We start from the raw sequence: 27,105 nt of genomic DNA on the forward strand, positions 1-27,105 counted from the left end.
AATTTATCTTTTAAAAACAATTTGAACAATATTTGCAATTTTTGAAAAATACGCGCCTGGCTCTTACTAGACTATGTTAATAACCTTCCCATTAACAATTGTAATTAAGAAACATGCGCCACTGTTTTCACGAAGTCTAAGATATTGAAGACGAAACGCGCCAAGGCGCTCAACAAATGATTCATTAAACACCAAGAGATCAGTGCGAAATATAGTCCGAATTTAAACGTAAGCGGTCGTCTGAATAAAGCCATATGTGTATAAGAGAGTAAGGTACATACAGTAAACTTTTTACTGTTTCACAGTTCCTACCTCCAACGGCCATCAGGCCGACATGAGATGGCTCGGCCTTTTCTAACACCAGCTCCTCACTGTCACTAAGGGAGCAGCACAAGACCCGCGACCGGCCATGGCAGCGGAGATCTGCTCTGAACTCCCGCCTGTTAACTACCCACATCACACAGGCCCCCAAATGGACTCAACTACGGCACACTAAAACTCTAAATGAACATATTGTTGCATACAAGGGTGAAAAATTACAAAGGGGGAACAAACCAAATCCACCTAACGGAAGTGAAAGTAACGTTCCTACATTAGTCTATACAAACACTGCCTGTTCGCATCAGCAACAGCTTTTAATTGAAGCTGCAAAAAACTGGGGACTCAACCAAAAGTCAGGCAATGAATATTATTACTGCTACATCAATAATAGCCACCAAACTCATGGCAGAATATTAGGCTAATAAGAGCAAAGCGATCTTTCTAACTCTCACAACTATATATCATTTTGAATATCATATATTAGACTCCTTCAGAACATTAGCTGTCTTAAGTGGAGACTAATTACGCCTCAAAAAATGCTGGAACTCTTGTCCATAAATTTCACTAGAACTTACAAGCAGAGCACGACGTTGTCCTTTACATGTAAACATGCAATTATCAGGCGAAGTGTCTTACCACATGAAGTGTCTTACCACATTCATAAACTGGAATTGGTCACATGGGTCACCAAGAGGTTCTGTATGAAAACCAGCAGCTGAAGGTCTTCGCTCCTCCCAGCAGTGAGGCCGGCGTCCAAACACAACACAGGCAGGCAACCTCAACGACCAGGGCACAACACAGTCCCTCTCCTTGACTCCACACACGCCACTCGCGGCATCATCTCCAATTATTAACTGCTGCTGCTCTCCATAGCGCATCTCCCCTACAATATTCTGTGGACTCACTCGATGCCAACATACCACTCGCGTCATTTCTGGGACTTGCTTCATACCACCAGCCAGACAATTTTACATGCAAGGATCGGGAACCAGCCCGCTAGTGATACATCGAATCAAGCGCTACAGCTCATTCTTCCCCCATCAAAAACTCCACAAAGCCCGTCCGCTAATTTATGTCAAATGAGGAACAGAGAATTTAGTTCCATCCCTTCACCTTGGAGATATGTACTCTAGAAAACTTCCCAGTAGCAATGTTACGTACCGATAGGGTGACTGGGTAAAGAATCTGGATAACCTCACAAGGTGCTACAAAGCACGGTGCCAATTTATGAGGAACTGGGGCCATATCTTGACCCCTGGCAGAAAGATTTTGGATGAAACCTTATCACCAATTGGCACCTTAAACTCGCTTTGTCCATGACTGTAACGGCGCACCTGCCTCTAGCATGTGACACTAATATTTCGTCACACTTGTTTCCAGTTCTCTTAAATTAGGTCACGTGTTCGTTTCTCAAGGAGCTGGTCATTAACTGACCACAGGTTGGCCAAGGGGAGTTGAGACCATGAGCAAACATCAAGGAAGTGGGGTGGTTTTAAGGACTTTATGGTAGATGTAATTAACCGCCAAATTAAACCATGGTACATAAGGAACCCACTTGTGGAGTGAATGAGAATGGAAAATAATAATGGCTGCCTGCAGATTGTAGTTCACTCCTTCAACAAATCATGGTTTCGGTCAGTATGGTATAGTCGTCGAATGAGATCGTGCGTTGTCGAAGCAGAATCTGTAACCAGTTGTAGAAAAGAAGACAAGCACATTGCACGGCAATGGTACAGGGAGTGACAACTATGAAGAATATCGGTGACAAGTGAAGAACAGTTCACCCAACAGTTGCCACCCTACTTCTTGATACCAACCAGACTCATCTGAGCAGGCATCAACACATGACCAGAATGTACCAGCTGCTGTAACTATTACATGGAAGGGGCCGACATAGTCAATAAAGAGCGTATTCATGAGAAGGTGATCACTTGAAGATTGTAAAAATCCCCTACAAGTATTGGAACTGGGTTTAGCAATTTTACATTCATGGCACTGACCCACCAAATGCTATATATCTTGTTACAAAGTAGGTCAACTAAGAAATTCCCTAACCCTGGCAAGGATCCAACAGATTTCTAAATGCCCTCCAATCACAGACTTATGAAAGCAATGGAAAATTCCGGCAATCAAGTCTTGCTTAACACAAATCTTGGTCTGCTTATCCCGCTTGTTCTAATAACACAATTTCCCTTTTGCATGTTAATAAATTTTGTTTAATCTTACACAGAGCGGGTTCTTGGACTTGATGGTGCTCCAAATTACAAAATAACTTATGGACCATGTTGAGTACCTGAGTAACCCAACCTGGTTCCCTTATTCCCTGCCTGCTGGAGTGGCCGAGCGGTTCTAGGCGCTACAGTCTGGAGCCGCGCGACCGCTACGGTCGCAGGTTCGAATCCTGCCTCGGGCATGGATGTGTGTGACGTCCTTAGGTTAGTTGGGTTTAAGTAGTTCTAAGTTCTAGGGGACTGATGACCACTACAGTTAAGTCCCATAGTGCTCAGAGCCATTTGATCCTTATTCCCTGTTCCTTATTGTGGTGACAGCAACTCTGCTCGAACATTTGACTCAGTGCTTCTGCCATAGCGTTGTCGGTTCCCCTAATATGCCTGATGGTAAAGCGAACCGCAGAAATGCCCACGGCCCACTGGACAATTCGTCCCGTGTTCCTGGGCCAGGTGAGTACCCAACTTAAGGCTTGGTTATCAGTTTCAAGACAAAGTTTCCGGTGATCGACGTCGAACAAACTTTTAGAGGGGTAACAGTACCGCCAGGGCCTCACACTCGTAAACATAATATTGAAGTCCTACTGGCGAAAGGGACCTTAAAGCGTACGCAATAGGTCTACGTTCTCCATGATTTCCTGGAAGAGTACCGCAGCGATACCCATTTTTGAACCGTCGGTCTGCACGACAAAACAGATGTGCGAAATCAGAAATGGCTAGCACTGGAGGGTTAATCAAGGAGACAGCTGTGACACCCTGCATTCAAATGTCTGATTCTTCTTACGCAGCTGGTTCAAGGGGGGCCGCTATCTGGGCAAACTTAGGGATGAACTGTCGATAGAAGTTCGCTGTCATAATGAACAAGAGGACACCCTTCTTGGTCTTAGGCGGGGAAATATCTGTAAGTATGTGCTCCTTTTCTGGTCTTCTCGGATCCGGCCAGTAGAAACCAAATGATCAGGGGAAGAAATCTAGTGCTTAGCAAAATTAGTTCAGGAAGAATCTACAGAAAGACAAGTGTCAAGAAAGCGGCTCAAAACCTCCTACAGGTATTGCAAATGTCGATGGAAGGTATTACTATAAATTGCCAAGTCATCTAAGTAATAGCAATCTGATTTAAATTTTACATCCCCCAATATTATGTCCGAATTCTGGAGAGAACAGCAGCCCCAATCCATAAGCCCAAAGGTACACGGCTGAATTCGAATATGCTCCAACCCGGACGACCACTTATAAAAGTGTTGGGTGAGCCAGCCACCCTGTTGACACATTAAAAACATCTCCACAAAATCCTGCAAGGATTCACTCTGTCCCTGAACGCGAAGGTAGTATATGTTGGTCATTTTTCGTATGTGGACACATTTATGCCTAACAATATTCTTCCTCAAATCCTGCAGGGTTTCTTGATACTGTAATACTTCCGCAAGATTAGAACTCGACCGCCCTTTCACCAGAGGATATCTCGTATGATTGCAGAAAAACTGACGACTACATATTGCTGCAGGCGCACATTTTGTTTTTAAGCAATACGCCAATAAGGCGAGGTTTATTATCTTCATTATAGAACCACCTCAAAATCTGTGCGTGCAGCAGCTTGGGCGTTGAAGTAAACTTATCGTTTACATCCTAACCACAGCCAGCCACACGGTTCGCAAACTGCCGTTGATATACCGTCTGTAATCAACAAGGCTTGCTCTTGTCTTGTTTAGCTAAGAAACGACGCCGTTTGTAATTTCTAATGCAATTGTTTTTACATAGTGACCACCACCTAGGCCTAGTCATGGCGCTATATTTCTTCGTCATACATCAGTTTACGGAAGAGTATGCACAAGGGTAAAATATTATACCTGCATAAAGCCCTCTACGAAAATAACAGTATGGAACTCATTAGGTGACTGTAGAAAAAGTGTATGACCATAACACCTGGAACATTCCCGTACATCATACTAATGACTGTTGCCTTCTATTGCATCGTGTAGTACGAATCAATAAGCAGCTCTGCATTGATTATTAAGTCGCTGGAAGGCTAGTAAGCGACAGTGGCATTTATTCAGATAATCTTTCTCCACCACTGTTGTTTAATTTTTCACACATTCATAATGCACTTTTCTATGTCTGTTGACAACGCACAAAGCCACCTACCCGCAGTCTTTCTGTGGCAGTTTCTGCGATCACAACGGCCGAGTACCGTTTATTAAGAACTTACAGCAGGATCTACGAACTCTCGGTAGAAAAGTTAGTGCTTGCTGGGCCAAATGGTGTACGAAGACAAATAATGTCTGTGCGACATGACATTTTGAACGGAAGACATGAACGTACGTGTTTCTGCGCTCTAAAAACTTTGGCTAGCGAAATGTAATTATTTTTTTAAATTTTTGCGAGCCACGGCTAGGCAGTGGGGACCAGCAAAACCGGTGTGCTATGGAAATAAGTCAGTACTGTTAACATTTTGCCAAAACACTCTGGACCGATGAGGTTTGCGACAACAGTCACGGCTGAGGCACACAGAACCGCAAACACAGTGAGAAAGTTTGACCCGGCGTGAAGTGACTCAGCTCAGCTGTGCTTCATAGCCAAACCCCCTTTTCCGCCATTTACCAAGATATCGGGGAAAAGTATTAAAACAAGACATCCTGTAAACAGAAAGTTAAAAACACTCTCCCCTGCCCTCTCCCCTCCAGTCCACTGTATCTCCTACCGTTCACAGTATAGTAATCCTTACCTCAGTCACAATATTGAAATTCCAAGATGACGGAAACAGAAAAATTCTCTCATCTTTCCAACTAGTCAGAGAGTAATATTTAAATGCCCGCCTGCTTCGCTGGGTGGTAACGTGCTTGCCGCCCCCCTTCCTTCCCGGTGCAAGCGGACCCTGGTCCGATTCCCGGCCGGATTGGAGATTTTTCAGCGCTCTTGGACTGGCTGTTGTGTTGTCCTCATCATCAATTCATCCTCATCACCGGCGGGCAAGACGCCCAGTGTGGCTTCTGCTGAAGTAAGGCTTGCACTTGGCGGCCGAACTTCCCCAGATGGGGCCTCTCGGCCAACGGTGCCATACGCTCATTCCCATTTTTTGTAATATTTAAATGGCGTGTGAGAGATGCAGTAAATCATGCAGCCTAATCTTGAAAGACAAAAATATTCGTTATGTATTTGAAATCTATGTATATGCATTATTTCCAATATAAAATGGCATTAAAGTTACATAACTTACGTAGAGGGCGATTGTATACTTTGTAATTTACCTCTATTTCTTCGGACCAGTCACAGAGAAGTAAAAAAATTCCCAAATGGTGGAAATAGATGAGTTTTGTTCTTTATGCCTCACATAACATACAGTGAATGCTAAAAGGTAAACATAAAACATATAATGGTAAATGATAAATGTGGTACCATAAACACTAAACAGTAAATACTACCACAAATGGTAAACGCTAAAGAGTAAATGCTGAAAGTTAATCGTAAACACTAAATGCTTGACTTTAAACACTAAAAGCTAAATGGTAGACACTAAATGGTGAGTGCTATATGGTAGACAGTAAATACTGAATAACTAACGGCAAACACCAAATAGTAAACGCTATTGCTATATGCAGTTATAATTACAGATCTCTAGAAATTTACGACAGATAAAAATGGTGTTTTAATTACTTCTGTGAAACGCAGTGTTGACTGTATACATTAGAATACCTCCGGAATAATGTGAAAAGTGATTCTAGGATCAAAATTACGCATCATTTATGTACAGACGTATTTGTATATCTAAACCTCTAATCTCCAAAATACTGTACACCCTTGTATTGCCTCTTATCCAAAGTAATAATTTCTTCTCTTCCTCTCTCTGTCTGTCTGCATGTCTGTCTGTCTCTCTCTCTATCTCTCTCTCTCTCTCACACACACACACACACACACACACACACACACACACACACATACACACAAGAACATACACATGCAATCTGAATCGTAATTACTTCATTTTTTTATAATATATTACTGAGGAATAAACAATAAATTGGAAAATTAACAATTTTACAATATAAAAACGTTGTCAGATAATTACTGCAGTTTATACTGTGGATACATACTAATCTCATGAACATTCAATATCGTTTTCCACATCTTTGCCAGGAATGTCTGTTGTAAGCAGTAGTCTTTTCCAATTTGAGATTATATTTGAAAAATGATTTCACGGCTGCAACTGCCTTAATAAAATTGAAACTCCGCTGAACAGCATTTTACGGGCAAACTGTGCACATCACGAATAACGTATCTTAATGCATCTATCAAGCAGTTATTTATACTGGGACAGAAACACTTCTGTCATTCGTAACTACCGTATACTTCTAAAACAACGTAGTGTTCGGGATCGGTAAAGCACTGTCTCTGAAGTTACTGTCTTACGTGCTCACTGACTTCTCTAAGAGCTTTTAGCCCACCAGTTATTTTATATCTGAGAAGTTGTGGCGAATACAGCAAGGAGTCACATAAATCTTTTTAGAGATTTGACACTAACACCTCTTATTCTTCCACTATGTGAAACTTTGAAATTGGAAAATATAATTTTTCACAAAAATTATTAAGAATAGTTTCAAAATCGACTGTGTCAATGTTATTGTCTCTTCTGCCATATGCTATGCACACTTTAACACCGTTGACGTTCAAATGGCTCTGAGCACTATGGGACTTAACTTCTGAGGTCATCAGTCCCGTAGAACTTAGAGCTACTTAAACCTAACTAACCTAAGGACATCACACACATGCATGCCCGAGGCAGGATCATAGCCTGTGACCGTAGCGATCGCGCGGTTCCAGACTGAAGCGCCTAGAACCGTTCGGTCACTCCGGCCGGCTAACACCGTTGAGGAAGTGTATTTCAGAGGGATTGATGGTCGAAATTCTTCATGGAAGATATATCTAGCAGTCCTTCAGATGAACCAGCACCATCGCTCTTGGAGATGTCACGTTCGGAGTTCTGTGCTGAACATCGGATGCCGCCGCCCTTACGCCCCTGCTGACAGTGTTACTGTGTGTGCTGCAGACCTCGGACTCTTCAAGTTCTCCAATACTGGTTACCATGTATTACGATAAATGGTAGATAAGCAAAATGTATGTATTCTTATTAGTAGCAGTATGGTTCACAATCAACTGAAAGCCTCCTAATGAGTTTTTTATCTAACGTCTGTCTGCTGAATCAGCAGGCAAAATGTGATTATGAGGCATCAGGCGGCAAGTTATTTTCATATCATGCTCACAGCAACCATTTCCCATGGAAAGAGGAATTCTTCTTCAGATATTCCCAGAAGCAGGTTCTCTCTCCTTCGTTCTTTATGGTGTTTGGGAGAGGAAAGTAGGTTGAGCAGACGGACCTTGCTGCTCCAAAACAAAACTTCGTGTTAAAAAAGAAATTTCTGTAGGAATATTTACTAAAGGGAGCACCATGAACGTTGAAGTGGCACTCGACTTGTCACCGGTGAAATGGTAGTGTGAGGCTTCTCAGCACTCGCTGCAGCCCTGTGACAGATAATTCTGCTGCGTTACCTCTGACAGATGCCTGTTACCTGTGCTGGATCACTTATCTTACACTGTACAAGGTAGACGTAAACCTGCCTCAGTTGTTTGATTACCATTTTCAATTGTCTTGCGGAAGAAAATACGATTTCTCACATGTTATCGAATCCACGACTTCATCTATGTCTACGAACTACTTTTAAGTCCATTGCAGGGAGTCTGTCCCGTTGTGCCAATTATTAGGGTTTCTTCCCATTCCGTTCACCTTTGGAACGTGCGAAGAATGATGGTTTAAATGCCTCTAAGAGTACGGTAATTAATTGTCCTCAGAATTCCTATGAGACTGATATGTAGGGTGTATTGGTAGATTCCTAGAGTAATCAGATAAAGCCGTTTTTGAAACCTTCTAAGTAGGCTTTCGTTGGATACCTTACGTGTATCTTCAACAGTCGGCCAGTTCACTTCCCTCAGCATCTCTGTAACACTCTCTCACATGTAAAACTAACCTGTGACTGTCTCACATGTAAAACTAACCTGTGACAATTATTGCAGTTCTTCGCAATTTTTAAATATTCTCTCTTTGCCCCATTTGGTGCAAGTTCGACACATGAGCAATATTCTAGAACTGGTTTTGATAGGAAGTGCAGATGTCGTACTGGGTCAAACGCTTTTCGGAAATCAGGAAATCTGCATCTGCCAGACTGCTTTGGTCAAAACTCGGACTATATGACGTGATTAATGTGTGTCTCCCATGTTCGATGTATACGGAAACCATGCTGGCTGGCATGAAGTAGGTCATTTTGTCATTTTGTTCGAGATATCTTCAAAATCGTTCAAAAGGCTCTGAGCACTATGGGACTCAACTTCTGAGGTCATTAGTCCCCTAGAACTTAGAACTAGTTCAATCTAACTAACATAAGGACATCACACACATCCATGCCCGAGGCAGGATTCGAACCTGCGACCGTAGCGGTCTCGCGGTTCCACACTGCAGCGCCTAGAACCGCACGGCCACTTCGGCCGGCTCGAGATATCTCTTTATATTTTGGCTCAGGGTATATTCTACATGGTACGAAAATTAAAGTGGGGTAATTCTTCTGTGTTCTTCCTTTGTAGAGGCATATATGAACTGGAGTTAAGCATTTTAGCTTTTGCTTCGGTAGCTGTGACTGTACACAAAAGTTGGTGTACAAGAGTCCGTTTCCAATCTTTATGTTCTAAGTAGTTTTCGAAGAAGGGATTGGATAACATTTCCAAGGATGGTTTGTTATGATCGTTTCTACCAAAATTGTAATTTTACCACTGGATTGCTGCATGACCTAAATCTCCATCAATGATAATATTATGATTGGGGAACTTACGTGCAAACAAATGAGGTTTTCTCTAAACTTTTCGCTTACAATAGAACGTCAATCTGCTGGTCGATCGAATGATCCAATTACCAATTTGCCCAAAGAGTCTTGCCAAAAGAATCTCTCATTCAGCTTCAAATTCTGTCTCGGCGGGTCTGTGTTCCTTGTTTATTACGACAAATACACCAACCGTATATCCCACTACCCTATCTTTTTTATCAAAGTTAAATTTTTCCCAAAACGTTATGGCTATCAATGCCAGGAGCCAACCATCTTTCTGTACCTCAGATTCTGTAGGCTTCATTACTTTCCAGATGCACATTGAACTCTGGCACTTTGTTGCAAATGCTTTGGCAGTTAATTACAGCCGCGCGGGATTAGATGAGCGGTCTAAGGCGCTGCAGTCATGGACTGTGCGGCTGATCCCGGCGAGGTTCGAGTGCTCCCTCGGGCATGGGTGTGTGTGTTTGTCCTTAGGATAATTTAAGTTAAGTACACTACTGGCCATTAAAATTGCTACACCAAGAAGAAATGCAGATGATAAACGGGTATTTATTGGACAAATATATTATACTAGAACTGACATGTGATTACATTTTCACGTAGTTTGGGTGCATAGATCCTGAGAAATCAGTACCCAGGATAACCACCTATTGCCGTAATAACGGCCTTGATACAGCTGGGCATTGAGACAAACAGAGCTTGGATAGCGTGTACAGGTACAGCTGCCCACGCAGCTTCAACACGATACCACAGTTCATCAAGAGTAGTGACTGGCGTATTGTGACGAGCCAGTTGCTCGGCCACCACTGACCAGACGCTTTCAGTTGGTGAGAGGTCTGGAGAATGTGCTGGCCAGGGCAGCAGTCGAACATTTTCTGTATCCAGAAAGTCCCGTACAGGACCTGCAACATGCGGTCGTGCATTACCCTGCTGGAATGTAGGGTTTCGCAGGGATTGAATGAAGGGTAGAGCCACGGGTCGTAACACATCTGAAATATAACGTCCACTGTTCCAAGTGCCGTCAATGCGAACAAGAGCAGACCGAGGCGCGTACGAATGGCACCCCATACCATCACGCCGGGTGATACGCCAGTATGGCGATGGCGAATACACGATTCCAATGTTCGTTCACCGCGATGTCGCCAAATACGGATACGACCATCATGATGCTGTAAACAGAATCCGGATTCATCCGAAAAAATGACGTTTTGCCATTCGTGCACCCAGGTTCGTCGTTGAGTACACCATCGCAGGCGCTTTTGTCTGTGATGTAGCGTCAAGGGTAACCGCAGCCATGGTCTTCGAGCTGATAATCCATACTGCTGCAAACTTCGTCGAACTGTTCATGCAGATGGTTGTTGTCTTGCAAACGTCCCCATCTGTTGACTCAGGGATCGAGACGTGGCTGCACGATCCGTTACAGCCATGCGGACAAGATGCCTGTCATCTCGACTGCTAGCGATACGAGGCCGTTGGGATCCAGTACGGCGTTCCGTATTACCCTCCTGAACCCACCGATTCCTTATTCTGCTAACAGTCATTGGATCTCGACCAACGCGAGCAGCAATGTCGCGATACGATTAACCGCGATCGTGATAGGCTACAATCCGACCTTTTTCAAAGTCGGAAACGTGATGGTACGCGTTTCCCCTCCTTACACGAGGCATCACAACAACGTTTCACCAGGCAACGCCGGTCAACTGCTGTATGTGTGTGAGAAATCGGTTGGAAACTTCCCTCATGTCAGCACGTTTTAGGTGTCGCCACCGGAGCCAACCTTGTGTGAATGCTCTGAAAAGCTAATCATTTGCATATGACAGCATCTTCCTTCTGTCTGTTAAATGTCGCGTCTGTAGCAGCTTATCTTCGTGGTGTAGCAATTTTAATGGCCAGTACTGTACGATGCGCTACTGAACTATTGAAGTCGCGTGGAAAGCTGGAATGTCATTTTCTCGAAAACTATTGAGTTTAGGTCGACGTACGTGTTCCTTTACTTTCACTCTTCTCTCAACCTACGAAGTTTCCACTGTGTCAGAGCGGTAATAAATTTTAGACAGAAGCCTTCCTCGTAAATAAAACAGTCTGTCTATCTGTGAGAACCGTATCAAAATCCCTACAGTGGTTGTCGAAATTATCCTTCAGATACAGATTGAAAAATGCGACTGGGGACACTACATATATGAGAGCAAATCAGCAAGTCCTAGCCCCAAATTTTTGTAGCCAAATTACGGTTATAAATTCGAAGTCAACATATCCATTTCCGGCGTTGGACTTATCTTGGCTTGTTCCGGCCTTATCTTTCGGTAGCTCCACCGCACGGCGCTGCTATGAGTTCTTAAAGTTGGCGGTTGTGGTTCATACGTCGGTGGCGTTGGAGCAACGAAGCTTGATTTGTTTTCCATGGAGCAAGGGACGACCAGCCTCCGAGATCTACAGGGACGTGCAGCCCACATGTGTGGAAAACTGCCTCGCTTTGAGAACTGTGAGGACGTGGTGGTGTTGTTAGTTCGACAAAGGCCATGAGGTCTTGCATCTCAATGAGCGATCGTGGAGGCCGCGTTTGTTGCTGACTGATGACCATAATCTCGCACCGATGCTATGTTGAAAGCAGATCGGTGCGTGCAAATCACGACCATTTTCCGAGAGCTTGGCATATTGTATGGGAGTGCTTACGACATCGTTCTACGGTCGTGATGGTATCGCAGAGTTTCATGTCCGTGGGTGCCTAAGCAATTGGACGACATGATGGAAGGCAAACGAATGATGTCTTCATTGAATCATCTGCAATGGTACTCCAAGGAGGGTGAAAGTTCCCTGGACACCCATATTACTGGCGATAAAACGTGGATACTGCATTTGACACCGGAATTCAAGCAGCAGAGCATTTTGTGGAAACATCCAGGTTCGCCTATGACAAAAAAATTCCGTTCAACGCCATCTGTTGGGAAAGTGATGTTAACGACCTTTTGAGATAGCCGTGGACTGCTCCTGCTGGATTTCACGCCACAATGTGCAACCGTCAATGTCGACAGTTATTGTTCCACACGGTCACATCCGAGAGCTCCCGTCAGGCGAAGGCCGAGGGGTGGCAATCAGAACTGCCTAAAAGCTCCAGCCATTCCGGACCACCCACCATACAGCCCAGACCCCGCCCCTATTGATTTGCACGTTTTAGCACCACTGAAGAAGTTACTGGCAGGACAGCGATTCACAAGTAACAATGAACCAAGACAGCAGTCCGAAGGTGGTTCCATAATCGAATTCTGTTTCAGGGGCACATCAAATTTAGTGTTGCAATGGGAAAAATGTGTGAATCGGTGTGGGGACTATATGAAATGATTTGGATGTATATTTGTCATTACCTGTATGTACCTTACTTCGGCTAATAGAAAACAGGGGCAAAGACATTCCGATTTGCCTTCACACACGAGTGACACAGCCGACTACGCACGGGTAGTATTATGTACAGTCAGACAGCTTGTGTGGCGTAGCATATTTTGCTAGCAGGCTACTACGTGGAGTTATGAACAAATTTCAGAGAACAACGTTTTAACTGAATATCGTCACTTCCATATAACTTATGCGATGTAAGTGGCACACGACAGAAAAGTTGACAGGAGGCATGAATGTTACGTGTTCGGTATTGAAATGGCGGTTGGAGTGATATCTCATGGCAATAATGGTGGCACAACGTGATATAAGAAATATGTTTGCAACGAATGCAAAAACTGTATGTGAATCATGTGTGTATGTGTGAATGATTCAATTTGTATCAGAGGCTGGCAGAGGTTACGCAGATAAATAATAATAATAATAAACCACACAAAAAATGACAATACAAGTATAGCTCTTTTATAGAATGAATTTTCACCCTGAGGTGGAGCGTGCACTGATATGGAACTTCCTGGCAGGTTAAAACTGTGTGCTGGAGCGAGACTGGGACCTGAGGCCCTTACCTTCCACGGGCAAGTGCTCTACCAACAGAGACGATTGGTCTTGACTCGTACTTGGGTAGCTCAGTTGGTAGAGCGCTTGAGCGTGAAGGGCGAAGATCCCAGGTTCGAGCCTCGTTCAGGCAAACAGTTTTAACCTGCCACGAAGTTACATATCGGCGCACATTCCGATGCAAAGTGAAAATTCATTCTGTAAACATCCTCCAGGCTTTCGCTGCAAGTTACGCAGGAGAACATCTGTGAAGTTTGGAAGGAAGGAGATGAGGAACTGGCGAAATGAAGTTGTTTATTTTGTGTTAACAGTACTTCCCTTGTGAAGTTTAGCACGCACTGTGATGCATTGTCGAGGCTCATTGCTGCAGCTCTTTGTCGTGGACTCTCTATACCGCATAGATAACTGCGTCCATATCTGGGTTTGATTCAACAAAGGCAGAAACCTGACAGTAACGATGGCGATTATTGCTGAAACGACTGGTTTTCGGTTATATCGTTTTCTTTTTCAAGTTCAGTTTAACTGGACTGTGAAAACCGCTCGAAATAACTGGTTTAAGAGATAACCGATTTTCGGTTTTTTGTTCCTATTATGTTCTGTAAATAAGGATGGAAATCGAACCAAGATTGAAAAAGTTTTTTCTCCCTCAATTTCAAAACACAAAGAATCAGAATATTGAACTAATAGGAAAACAGAAAAAGACTTAGTCCATGTACGGTTCGCCGCCTTTCTCGAACAGTGAAACATGGTTGACTACAACAAAAAATCCCCAGTGTTCTCCTATTGACTGGAAGTTTTTGTAGCTCTGCTCAAAAGTCGTGTTGTAATAGCGGATCGTACCACTACTTGGGCATTGCAATCAGTCAGTGCTATAGGGTGAAAACTGAGGATGGAGAACTCTATTTTTCGTGTTAATTTGTCCGTTTTCATTTGTTAAAAGCAGATAAAGGCGTTTTGTCTACACAGGCAGTAGATGATTTGATTTGTGGTTTTATTTTAAACTATTAGTGAACTGTTATGTTCCAAGTTTTCTCGTTACTTGATGTCGCAAGTTTGTTGCGGCTTCTCCCATTTTTAATCTTTTAAAGCAAACGGACTTCGTAAAATACCTCAGACGAGGAATGGTTCCATTCTGTGACGATGACAGTGAGAAACTGCCACATTGACCAGATAGCGCAAGTCTCACACACTGCATGTACACGAATACCAAATAATATGCCACGCCACATGGTAACTGTACATTATTGACCCAGCAGAAGTATACCAATTCTTATACTATTCGTTTGTTGCCTGTATCTGTCGGTATTGTTACTAACATAGAAGTGATTCTTTTTCCAATTTTCTATTATAACACAATATTTCAAACCAATGCTAATTTTATTAATAAAAACACTCGTTCCTTAAAAAAGTTTTATTTAAAAACAGACGGTTTTAGCATTGCTGCAATGGCTAATTGATATTTCGATTACTTCTACCCGGTTATTAGTAAAAATATAGAAGCACTTAATATGACCAAGGCCAAACAAATACCGAAAAATATCCGTATCGGTTTTAGCCAGTCAACGAAGCAAAGATGCTTTTTGGAAAAAATTTTACTGGTAAAAAAAAAAAAATAACATCACATATTTTGGATTCGCATGTTTTCTTCGCAATGCAATTCTTGGTTAAAAGTACTTCATTATTTCAAACTGTGTCTCATCACAGCCTGATGATGAAGTGGTTATCTTTTCGTCATTGTTCATATTTATTATGATACTTCAGGGTTGAGTGAGTGACTGCCCATTGTTCTAGAAATTTGCTGTGAATTGAGTGTGCGAACTGTGATTGCTAATCTGAGGCAAGCAGCCATTGGCAGATTGAAATTGTAGCCATATTTCGAAAGGCGTATCGCCAGATCATTGAGAGGTGATACAAGGTTAAGAGACAGAGTGGAAAAAGGGAACTCTTCCGGGATTTGATCACACAACCTTTCGGCTTCCAGCGACACGTTCTACCGCTCACTACACCACCACATGAGATGTTACAAATTAGGTCCTGCTTGCTGCATTCACAAGACATTGCTGCTGTCTCTGGTTATGGCCCCTGTTTGGTAGTTGAAAATGGTACCGTTTTCACAACTTAATTTCAATTCGTCCTAATTCAGACTGTATGTATGAAATGTATATAAGCTACATAGAAAAACTTTCCTCAAGACTCAGCCTATCTGTTAATAAAAATCGGGTAAAAAGCACCACAGAATTTCCTGAGACTAGCCTGCCTTTACAGATGGACGCAAGCAAGCGACTTAAAGTCATGGCGTACCTCCTAATATCGTGTCGGAGCTCTTTTTCTTCGGCGTAGTGCAGCAACTCAACGTAGCACCGACTCAACAAGTCGTTGGAGGTCCCCAGCAGAAAGAGCCATGCTAACTCTGTAGCCGCCTACAATTGCGAAAATGTTGCCGATGCAGGGTTTTGTGCACGAACTGCTCTCTCGATTATGTACCATAAGTGTTCGATGGAGTTCATGTCGGGCTATCTGATTGGCCAAATCGTTTCTTTGAATTGCCCAGAATATTCTTCAAACCAATCGCAAACAACTGTCACCCTTCGACATGGCGTACTGTCAACCATGAAAATTACATAGCTGTTGGGGAACATGAAGTTCATGAAAAGCAGCTAATGTTTTCCAAGTAGCTGAACATAACTGAGTAGCCAGTCGATTCCATACAAACGCAAACGACACTATTATGGAGCCACCAACAGCTAACACTGTGTCTTGTTCACACCCGGGGTCCACGAATACGTAGGGTCTGCACCACACTCGAACTCTACCACGAGCTCTTACCAACTGAAATCGGGATTCATCTGAGCAGGGCACAGTTTTCCAGCTATCCAGGGTGCAACTGATACAGACACGAGCCCAGGAGAGGCGCTGCAGGCGATGTCGTGTTGTTAACAAAGGCACTCACGTCGGTCGTCTGCTGCACATGGCCCATTAACGCCAAATTTCGCCGTATTGTCCTAGCGGGTACGCTCGTCTTGCGTCCCACATTGATTTATGCGGTTATTTCACGCAGTGTTGCTTGTCTGTCAGCACTGACAACTCTACGGAAACGCCGCTGCTGTCGGTCGTTCAGCGAAGGCTATCGGCCACAGCGTTGTCTGTGGTGAAAGGTAATGACTGATTATATATATATATATATATATATATATATACTGTAAAGAACCTATCTTTTGCATGTAAGTGTAGCTGTATCAGTGTAAAACTTTGTTCACAATGAATTATAAGAAAATATTAATTTACGTGCTTCTTATGATCCCGTTCGTAGATCCTTGTCTTAACGTCATTCTTTCTCCGCAAGTCCGTAAGTATTTGCAAACTGGTTATGACAACACCTTGAATGACTAGTAAAACCCCACATATTCTTAATCCGGAACAATGCTAGAGCAATGTTCTATTAACATATTGCTTCGCTGCAAATTACTTTAAGACTGCAATTTGAACACTAATGTTTTGTAATATTGTCACGTCGAAACCGTAGTGAAGGCCAAATCCGAAGGCAGGGTCATCAGCGAAATAGACTACTTGGAACTGAAGCTATTTTTTTACCGACGTCAATGTGGAGCTACAACAGAAGTGAACTCCTGGACGGAGAATGTAGCTATTTATACAGACATGAAGCATTTAAGAACGCTGGTGTTGATATAGACAGCGACTACTTCAGAATGCTGGTATTTACATATACATCGAATATTCCGCAGTACACAGACATCACGAACATTAGACATTTCAAGAACCTTCCTCAACTTATAAATACTTAATAGCAAATCAATGCTAGTGGCTGTGTTTGAACTTGCGATCTACAGCACTCAATGCTATTAGTTGCGCTGCAGTATTATGCCACTTACGTGTTAATTGATTTGAAATAGAGATTCAAGAGGGCAGGTCCTGACAACGTAGCAATAAATAAATTGAAAAATGCTTCGAGGCACTCACTAAAACTGGGGAAACCATCAGAATCACTTAGTAGGCGTCTAAAGGATAACCACAGTCAATACAGTTACGGCCGAAATATATACATCTCGAGGAAATAAATGCAGTGATAATGTTCGTGTATAGCATTGGTGTAGCTAGTGGAGCGAGTGCAGCCGTTATGTTACTGATTCCAAAGGCTGCAGTTACACTTTCCATAAATACGTCACGACAGAAATAGCTTCCAAAAGTTATTAACAACTGTGCCACTACACATCATAACAATGTGGGCCTAAAAAGACCACGACATAAATAAACTCGCCATTGTGAGCCTATAATATGCACTGTTCCGCAATGTTTAGTAATTTCATTGTATTACAATTACACAAAATGAAATTTCATGACTTATTTGCAGGTCCCAGAACCTTCCCCGTGGTGTCAACGGAGTAGGGTTAATGTAATGTGAACGTCAAATTATTGTTGATTCGGCACTGTGATTCGGGCCAGCCCTGATTTACAGTTATAGGTGTTCGGAACCAGAAGCGATGCGATATTTGGTATCAGTGCAAATATCGGAAATTCTCTCGATACCTCGATAATATCGGAAAAGTCAACTAGTACCGGAGCCGCCGCAACATATTGATTGCTTATTTATTTCTAAGCTTTTTTTTTATTAAGAACGAAACGCTGCATGTATGGAAATAGGTTATGTTTTCATGATCCAACATTAAATTCAAACTGAAAACAAATGTAAGAAGTATATGACAACTTTTCTAAGCGCAAGCAAAACACGGAACTTGACAAACATTTTAAGCTATCAATGTATATTATTAGTATAGCCCACCATTACAACTCTCTCTTTAAGACAAAAGCTCTCCATTTCAATACAAGACAAAGTGCAGTGTAGGAATTATGTTACGTCTGTATGAAACAAATGGAGGACTGGTTTTCAGGTGTTTCTACCAAAACACTGTGCTCTGCTGATCCATCTGGTTCTCGATGTTTCAGTTACTTCTGTACAACTACAGGTCCTGGGTTCAATAATAAAAATCATATTACAGTCATTTAAAAATATTCTCACCTCAGACTCGTTTACACTGAGGTGACAAAGATGGCGTAGCGATGTACACACATACATATGGCCGTAATATCAAGCACACAGGGTATAAAAGGGCAGTCCTTTGACGGAGCTGTCAGTTTTAGTCACGTGATTCATGTGGAAAGGCTTCCGCCGTGATTATGGCTGCGCGAGAGGAATTAACAGACTTTGAACGCGGAATTGTAGTTAAAGCTAGAAACATGGGACATTCCATTTCGAAAATCGTTATGGAATTTAATATTCCGTGACCCTCAGTGTCAAGAGTGTGCCGAGACTACCAAATCTCAGGCTATTGAATATGATTTCTGCAAACTGTCTTGAGCACCTACTTCGGCAGACCACACGCGATGGAGGTCTCTCAGATCCAGTAGGTAAAAACAGGCCGGACCTTGTCGATGGCATTACTATAGAGACGGGGATCATGATGACATCATAACAACTATAGTTACGGAAGTTATTTAATCAGTCAAGAAGGCTAGGAGAGTATTTCTGCCACAAAGAGCAGATAAACAGTCGTTAGCATCTCACTTAGTCAGTGATCTGACATCACGTAGTTCCAGTAAGATGGATGTGAAGTTTCTATGGACAAAGTGCAAGCCGACTGTAAATCGTGGTCTGGAGACATATGAGCGTAGTAGGTGGATTAAGGACGGAAAAGACTAACCATTTATAACAACAAACTTCTGAAAATGATGTAGAGGCAGAGGCTGTTGCACTCTGGGTTCAAAATGGAATGCGCAATGACGACAGTAAAGGTTAGTACAGATTCTGAGAAGCTGTCGAAGTCGATTGATTGTAAGAGGATACAAAATGACTAAGACAAAATTTCTAGCTGGTGTGATGGAAGGCAGCTGGCTCTAAATGACGAAAAATGTGAGTTAATGCGGATGAAAGGAAATATGAATATGTAGTGTTCCGATACAGCATTAGTAGTGTACTGCTTGACACAATCACATTGTCTAAATATATAGGAGTAAAGTCGCAAAGCGTCATGAAATGGAACGATTATGTGATGAGTGTGATAGGGAAGGTGAATGGTGAACTTCGGTTAATTGGGAGAATTCTGGGAAAGTGTGATTCATTTGTAAAGGAAACCGCATATAGGACACTAGTATTTTTGAATACTGCTAGTGTGTTTTGGATACGTACCAGGTCAGATTAAAGGAATACATCGAAGCAATTAGAAGGCACGCTGCTAGCTTTGTTATCGATAGGTACGAAAAACACGCAAGTATTACAGAGATGCTTCGGTAACTCAAATGGGAATTAATCATAACATGTAAGCTTTAACGGCCGGCGACTTCATTAATTAAAACTTCCGGGCTGAATTTCCGTGGTCCATATATAAAACTTCTTCTCTTTCCTGACGTTTCGTTTCCTACTCCGCGCAACATATGTCGAGGTGAGTCGGCGACTGGCTGCTAGGCGCTGGAGGTCCCGCTTATATAGAGCGCTTAGATAGCGGCACCACTCATCACGTGCTTTTGACTTTAGTACTATCTCTGGGTAGTGCCATCTCTCTCGAGTACAGGTAATCGATTGTCACTTCGTTGGTGCAAAGTCTACTGCCATATCTTGTCTAGTTTTAATCCTTCTTTTTTATTAAAATTATTTTCGTGCTTTTGATATCTATAGCTTCTCTATACATGCGGGTATAATAATGTGAGGTCCTAACTATCATGTTTGTCTCACTAAATTTTATTTCGTGATAACCGTCTTTGAAAACGTGTTCCGCTACAGCTGATTTGTCAATTTGTCCCAATCTACAGTTCCTTTTGTGTTACGTTAGGCGGGTATTAACACTCCTTTTAGTTGTTCCAATATAAACCATGCCACAGCTGCACGGAATTATCATCCTAGGCACAAGAGAGGAGTCATAAAAACTTTTTTGAACAGGGCTAATAACATCTGTGAGCCAATTTAATTGCAAGATGAATTAAGCCATTTGCGAACGGCTTTCCAGAGAAATGGGTACACTGACAACGAGATAGATCGAGCACCCCACCCTAGCAGAAAAGTGTACGAAAATACATGACAACAACAACTGTTGGCTGGAAAAGATTTTCTGCCATTTATTCATAACATCACGGACTGTATTGCAAAGTTTTGGCCAAGTTTCAAGCGGAGACAATCTTTCGACCTACCAAGAAAATTTGTGAAAGTTTAAGATCTGTGAAAGACTCACGACACAACCTAGCTACTGCAGGTGTGTATAAAATTCCGTGTTGCTGTGGCTTATATTGCTGTGGTTTATATTGGAACAACTGAAAGGAGTGTTAATATCCGCCTAACAGAACACAAAAGGAACTGTAGATTGGGACAAATTGACAAATGAGCTTTAGCGGAACACGTTTTCAAAGACGGTGATCACGAAATAAAATGTATTGAGACAAACGTGACAGCTAGGACCTCACATTATTATACCCGCATGTATAGAAAAGCTATAGAGATCTACAAGCGCGAAAATAATGTTAATAAAAAAGAAGAATTAAAACTAGACAGGATATGGCGGTCGACTTTGCACCAACGAAGTGACAATCGATTACCTGTAATCGAGTGAGACGGCACTAGCCAGAGATAGTTTTAAAGTCGAAAGCACGTGATGAGTGGTCGCGCTATCCAAACGCTCTGTATAAGCGGGAACTCCAGCGCCTAGCAGCCACACGACACACGCACGACGCACGCGCCTACGCACGCACTCGAGTGCTGCTCGAGATGTCGACGAGAGAGGAGTGTTTCCATGGGAAGGGTGCAGCGGATCGTCGTGCGTCGGGGCAGCTCAGGCGACTGAGCTGATCCCGGTGGCGGCCCCGTCCGGCCCCCCACCTGTGACGAACCGGCTACCGACTCCTGACTATGCTAAGGATGACTCTTTTACATCTAACTGGCACAATAGTGGCCGAGCGTTCATTCTTACGAACAAGCTCGCTCACGAGAGCTCCTACCTTGGCCGAGAAGATGATGAAGCGGCCATACTCGCCTTCTGTACCATTCTGGAGGCTGCTGCACTACCGCACAAGAGACAGCAAGAGTCGGGTGTGCCACCGAGAGCCTCGCCGGCCGCACTGCAAGAGTTTTCTGCCCCGGCGGTGGCGGCCTCGGCGGGTGTTGCGCCGCTGGACTCGACCACTCGAGAGGTCGATGTGGCCCCGGTTGCCCCTCTGGCCCCAGAGACACAGGAAGAGCCGGCGGCTGCGCTAGTTGATGCCCCGTCCTGCGCTAGGAGAAACCCCGCGGTCTGGACGGGGGCACAGTCTGCTGCAGATACCACCGAGGTGGACACCATCGAACTGCCGGACGCAAATCTTGCTGAGGCTTTTCCCGGGGCATCGACCCTGACGATGCCCGCTCGCCCAGAAAGCGCCGGGCTGTGACGCACTTCCATTACGACAATTCCTCCCTGACACCGCGAGGCCGCGGAAGAAGGCGTCTAGGGCCTCCCGCGCCTCCACCTCAGAGGCTGTGAAGACGGTCGCGGGCTCCTCCCGGAGCACCGCCGAGCCGAGACCGACAACGAAGACGCAGCCACCCCCTCGCTCGCCTGCTGCCTCCCAGCAGCCTGATGCGGACGGCTCTGTTGCCCCAAACAGGCAGGGCACCGCCAGGGCTGATGCGCTGCAGCAAACGCAGCCGCTGCCGACCGCCAACGCGTTTGCAGGCGCCAGAGTAGACGCCGTCCCATTGGACGGCGACGCGCCTCTGGCACCGCCCCAGAACAAGCCGCCGCCCCCTCCGCTTATCGTCGTCCAATGGGACGGCGTCTGCAAGGATTTCCAGCAAAAACTTGACAGGGTGGTTACGTCTTCTTCAACGTCACAGTGACGTCCAATGAAGAGCACCGCACGGTGATGGACACCACCTGCAAGGATGGTCTCTCGTGCTACACGCACCCTTCCGAGCCGCCAAATTTCTGAAGGTTGTTTTCCGCAACCTTCCCCTCAAGTATGGCGCGGACTACCTTCGAGAGGAGCTCGAGGACATCGGCTTTAGCATCCGGTCCACCAACCTGATGAAGTCCCCTCGAACGCAACTCACCGAGACATGCCGCTGTACCAGGTTGTTCTCGTTGACAACCTGGAAAACCGGAAGATTTTCCAGCTGCAGCGGGTCGCAATGTCAAGGTCGCGGTGGAACCGATTCGGGCCAAAAGCAAGAGGACCCAGTGCTTCTCGTGCCTGAGGCTGGACCACGTTTCCCGCTACTGCTCCATGCTGCCCCACTGCGTTCAGTGCGCGGGACAGCACGAGAGCAAATCCTGTGGGCTCGACCGAGAAGAAAACCCGACGTGCTGCGGCGGGCCGCACGTTGCCAGTTACAGATGCCAGCAACTGAGCGTGGCTGCTCCTTCTTGTAAAGTGCACCTGTCCACCAGCTTTGCTGCCGCCACCGAGGGCGGACCGACTGCCTCCTCCACCCAAGAACGGAGCAGGTCGCTGGCAAGCGGCAGCAGCCGACTGCGCCTTCTGCGGCTTCGTCCGGGCTGTTGGCAACCGCGGCACCCACGCCTGACGCGCGGGATGCCGCCACACGCAGGCGTAGCCTGCGCGCGAGCCGGGGCAACCCTGCCACTGCGCGACGGACTGCCGCCATCACTCTGCCGCGGCAGCCCCCGGCAACTCGTGCTGCGCCGCCACTGCAACTAGCTGCCGATGTTCCACGGCAGTCGTCTTCTACGGAGCGGTCGCAACGAGCCGACCCGTAGCGGAGGCCTCCCCAGCGCCCCCACCGCCGACTCGGCTCCGATCGCTTTTGCGGTCGTTGAGCCAGCTGTTCGAGTAACTCCCGGTGCTCGTCACCGCGGTCACGACGGCCCATCAGGCCGGCGTTGCTGCTTCTCGCCGCCACGGATAACCGCGACATCCGTGGCCTCACCGTTTGCGCCTTCAACGCGAACAGCTCGGTCCCCCAGCAAGGGGAATTCAGGACGTTCTTGCGCGATGAGGCAACTGACTTTTGCCTCGTGTTCGAGACATTCCTGAAGTCGGGAATTCATGTCAAGTCGGCCAACTATCGGTGCTACCACACCGACAGGCTGACCCACGGTGGCGGGACGGCCATCTAAGTCAAGGCGTCCCTCAAACATCACGAAGTCCAGCTGCCGCCCTCACCGCGATGGGAGCCACTAGGGTGGCTGTGACCACTACGGCGGGGTCATCACCTGCGCTGCGGCCTACAGGCCGCCGAGGGGACTGCTCCAGGAGGCTCACTTCGACACCCTGCTGGCGTTGCGCGGGAAGATCTTCATTGTGGGCGACTTGAACGCCAACCACACGCAATGGAACTCCCGCATCACCTACGCCAGCGGCCGCCGCCTCCTTCGCGCAACAGAACGTCATGGCGCGATAGTACTGGGGCCCTACGACCACACCGTCTTCCGCCATCGCGGCCAGCCTGACGTCGCCGTACTGAAAGGTGTCGTACAGTTGACGTCTGCCACTGTTAGATGCACCGTGTCGTCCGACCGCTTTCCGGTGGTATTCGACGTGGACGTCATCCGTGCCAAAATGCCAACCCACCGCCTGAACTTGCGCGCCATAGAAGAGGCCAGATTTTGTGCCGAGGTCTTAGATCGCCTCGAAGGCGCGCCCGACCCGGATGTACAGGCAGCCGACGCAGCGTTGGCCTTCTTCCCGCGGCACACTCTCGGCGCAGCAGAGTGGGCCACTCCCAGTCGGCCGGGACGGCCGCGAAAAATGTCGCGCCAACTCCCGCCGCACATCTTGGAGGCCATCAAGCACAAGAATCGCCTCTTTCGAGAGCGGCAGCTGACGCGGCTGCCCGAGACGAAGCGTCGCCTCAACAGGGCGCGGCGCGAGATTCGGTCCGCCACAGATGATCACCGGAATCGTGAGTGGGCGGGCCTTGTGGCCACCCTAACGACGACACATGGCAGTGCTGGGCGGACGGCCAGGCGCTTCCTTCGCCGTCACCAGCGAGTCCCGCCCCCTCCACGTGGGTGCGAACGTTGTGTGCGAGCCGGATGCGAAAGCCAACATGCTCGCGGACACTTCGAGGAAAATTTGCAGCCCGCCGATGGCGTGTTCGATGCCGACCTCGTCCGCCCAGTGGAAGACCGCCTCCCGGTTTTCCTCACTGAGAGTGAAGAGGACGACACGGTAGAGGAAATAACAGCTGCAGAAGTCGATCTGCAGCTCCGTCGCCTCAACCCCAAGAAGGCGGCTGGCACGGATGGTGTCACCGACTGCATTTTCAGGTTGCTACCGCCAGAGGTACACCAGGCTCTAGCGTACATCTTCAAGAGCATCCTCCGCTCTGGGACTTTCCCTTCCCCAAGGCAAGGACCCACGTCAGGCAGGAACTACCGGCCGATCAGCCTGCTCCCGTCTTTCTCAAAAGTCTTTGAGAGGTTGTAGGTGGAGCGGCTGCCACGCCACGTGACGGAGCAGCAGCTCATCTCCGAGGAACAGTTCGGGTTCCGGAGCGGCCGCTCGACCACCAAGCAGCTGTTGCGCCTCGTGGAGCAGGCGATGCGAGCGCTGAAGACGCTGGAGTACCTAGGGGTGGTGCTTCTCGACGTCTCCGAGGCCTTCGACTGCGCGTGACACGACGGCCTCGTGTACAAACTTTTTGTACACGGGGTACCAACGTCGTACGTGGTCCTACTGCACTCGTATCTATCAGGCCGCACATTGCACGTCCGCGCAGATGGAGGCACCTCCACCGAGCGGCAGATTCGAGAGGGAGTGCCTCAGGGGTCGGTTCTCGGCCCCCTGCTGTACTCCCTCTACAGCGCCCACGCACCGCGGGTGGCACGCGTGGAGTTAGCGCTTTATGCTGACGACACTGCGTTGTTCACCCACAGCACTAACGCGCGCGAGATGCGCCGCCGCCTCCAGCTCGGATGTGACGTCCTGGGTGTCTGGTCCACGAAGTGGCTCCTGAAGTACAACGTTGCGAAGAGCCAGGGTGTCGTCTTCAGCAGGAAGAGGCTACCTGCGGACCTGCCGCGGGCCACAATCGTGGGAGGGGCGGGGGGCGGGGCATCCCATGGTTGCGGAGCGGCAAATACCTCGGTGTCCCATTGGACAGGCACCTTACGTGGCTGCCCCACGTCCGCGACGTCAGAGGCAAAGCAGTGAGGAGACTACGTGCGCTGTACGCGCTGCTCAACTCCTCGTCTGCACAACCTCCACTCCACGGCCTCTCCATGCACCTGGCGTCGGTACGGCCGGTTCCGGAATATGCGGCGCTATTGTGGGGTAACGCAGTAGCGACGCACACTGCGACGCTCCGACGCCTCCAGAATAGGGCGCTGCGACTGGAGCTCCACAAGCCACCTCGCTACCCCACGAGGTTGCTCCACGAGGAAGCAGGCATCCCTTTCCTGCGGGATCGCTTCCGGCAAATCGTCAGGGTGTTCTACAACAACACATAACACTCTGTCAGACTTCTAATTCGTGGATTGGGCCAACAGGTCCACCACAGGCCGACAACACGCTGGCCCGACCTACTGCCGGAGTAGTTCCCTCCCGCAGTCCCGATGAAGATACAAAGAGCGACTCTACAGCCAGGGACGCTCACTGAGGACAGCTCGTCAAGACAGGCCCCACTGCCAACACCACAGGTCAGCGCAGGAACAGTAGCTCCGCTGCCTACACTGCCTCTACGCGTGGCATATGTCGCCAGTGTTTTACTGCGAGCGAGCGAGCCTACCAGCCAGTCGCCGAGTCACCTCGGAAGATGTTGCCCGCAGTAGGAAACGAAACGTCAGGAAGGACAAGAACATTTATATATGGACCACGGCAATTCAGCCCAGAAATTTTAATTAATCAAATGCGAATTCCTGGAGGCAAGGCGACTTCCTTCTCAAGGGACCCTCTGGGTAAGCTTAGAGGACCGGCATTTGAAACTGACAGCCTCCCACTTACATTTCGCGTAAGGACTATGAAGATCAGGTCAGAGAGAGTAGGGCTCGTGCGGATGCGTACAGTGAGCAGCCAGAACGTTAAGACCACTGCCCACCGCTACGTACGACGCCGCCTGTTGTCGTTGCGGGCACGTGACGCGGAAACAAAGTATGCAAACGGAGCAGACACGGACGGGAGACCACCCTAGCCAAGATATGGGCTGCAAATGGTGAAATCCGCTGAGATAAGCGACTTTCACAAACGGCAATTTATTATTACGGAGAGCCTGTGGACGTGTATCTCGAAGACTGCGAAGCTGATTGACTGTTCACTTGCGACTGTCGTGAGCGTCTACGGAAAAGGAGGTAGGACAGTAAAACTACCACTAGGTGCTAAGTGGTTGGACGTCCGCAACTCTTCAAAGAACGTGGGGTTCGGTGGATTCTGCTGTAAAGTAGGATAGATGGTGACCCGTGGCATCTCCGCCGAAATAGCACAGTGTTGATGCACGCACAGGCGTTTCGGAGCACACCGTGCATAGTACACTGGTGAACATGGATCTCCACTGCAGTCCACCCCTACGTGTTCACATGTTGACCCAAAGGGGTCGTCGATTACGCTTGCAGTGAGCACGGCGCCATCGGGATTTGATCGCCTATCAACAGAAACATGTCGGCTATTCGGGTGAATCACATTTTTCCTACACTAGGTCAATGGTCGTCTCCACAAACGCCGTCATCGTGCTGAAGGTCGCCTCGAAATGTGCAGCGCGCCACGGATGCAGGCCGAGGGGAGGAGTATTAAGCTATGGGAGACATTCTCCT

At 46.7% G+C, this 27,105-nt stretch overlaps 1 protein-coding gene across 1 annotated transcript in view; it reads left to right on the forward strand.

Annotated features, from left to right (window-relative positions):
• The window catches only part of LOC126471386 (protein enabled homolog), a 182,207-nt gene extending 159,972 nt beyond the window's left edge, over positions 1-22,235 (forward strand). The window contains exon 2 of the mRNA XM_050099509.1: positions 21,827-22,235. Coding sequence (XP_049955466.1) covers positions 21,827-22,235 — 409 coding nt within the window. The remainder of the gene's footprint in view (positions 1-21,826) is intronic.
• The last annotated feature ends 4,870 nt before the right edge of the window (positions 22,236-27,105 follow it).

Source organism: Schistocerca serialis, chromosome 3, assembly GCF_023864345.2.
Source record: "Schistocerca serialis cubense isolate TAMUIC-IGC-003099 chromosome 3, iqSchSeri2.2, whole genome shotgun sequence".
NCBI classification, from domain to species: Eukaryota; Metazoa; Arthropoda; class Insecta; order Orthoptera; family Acrididae; genus Schistocerca; species Schistocerca serialis.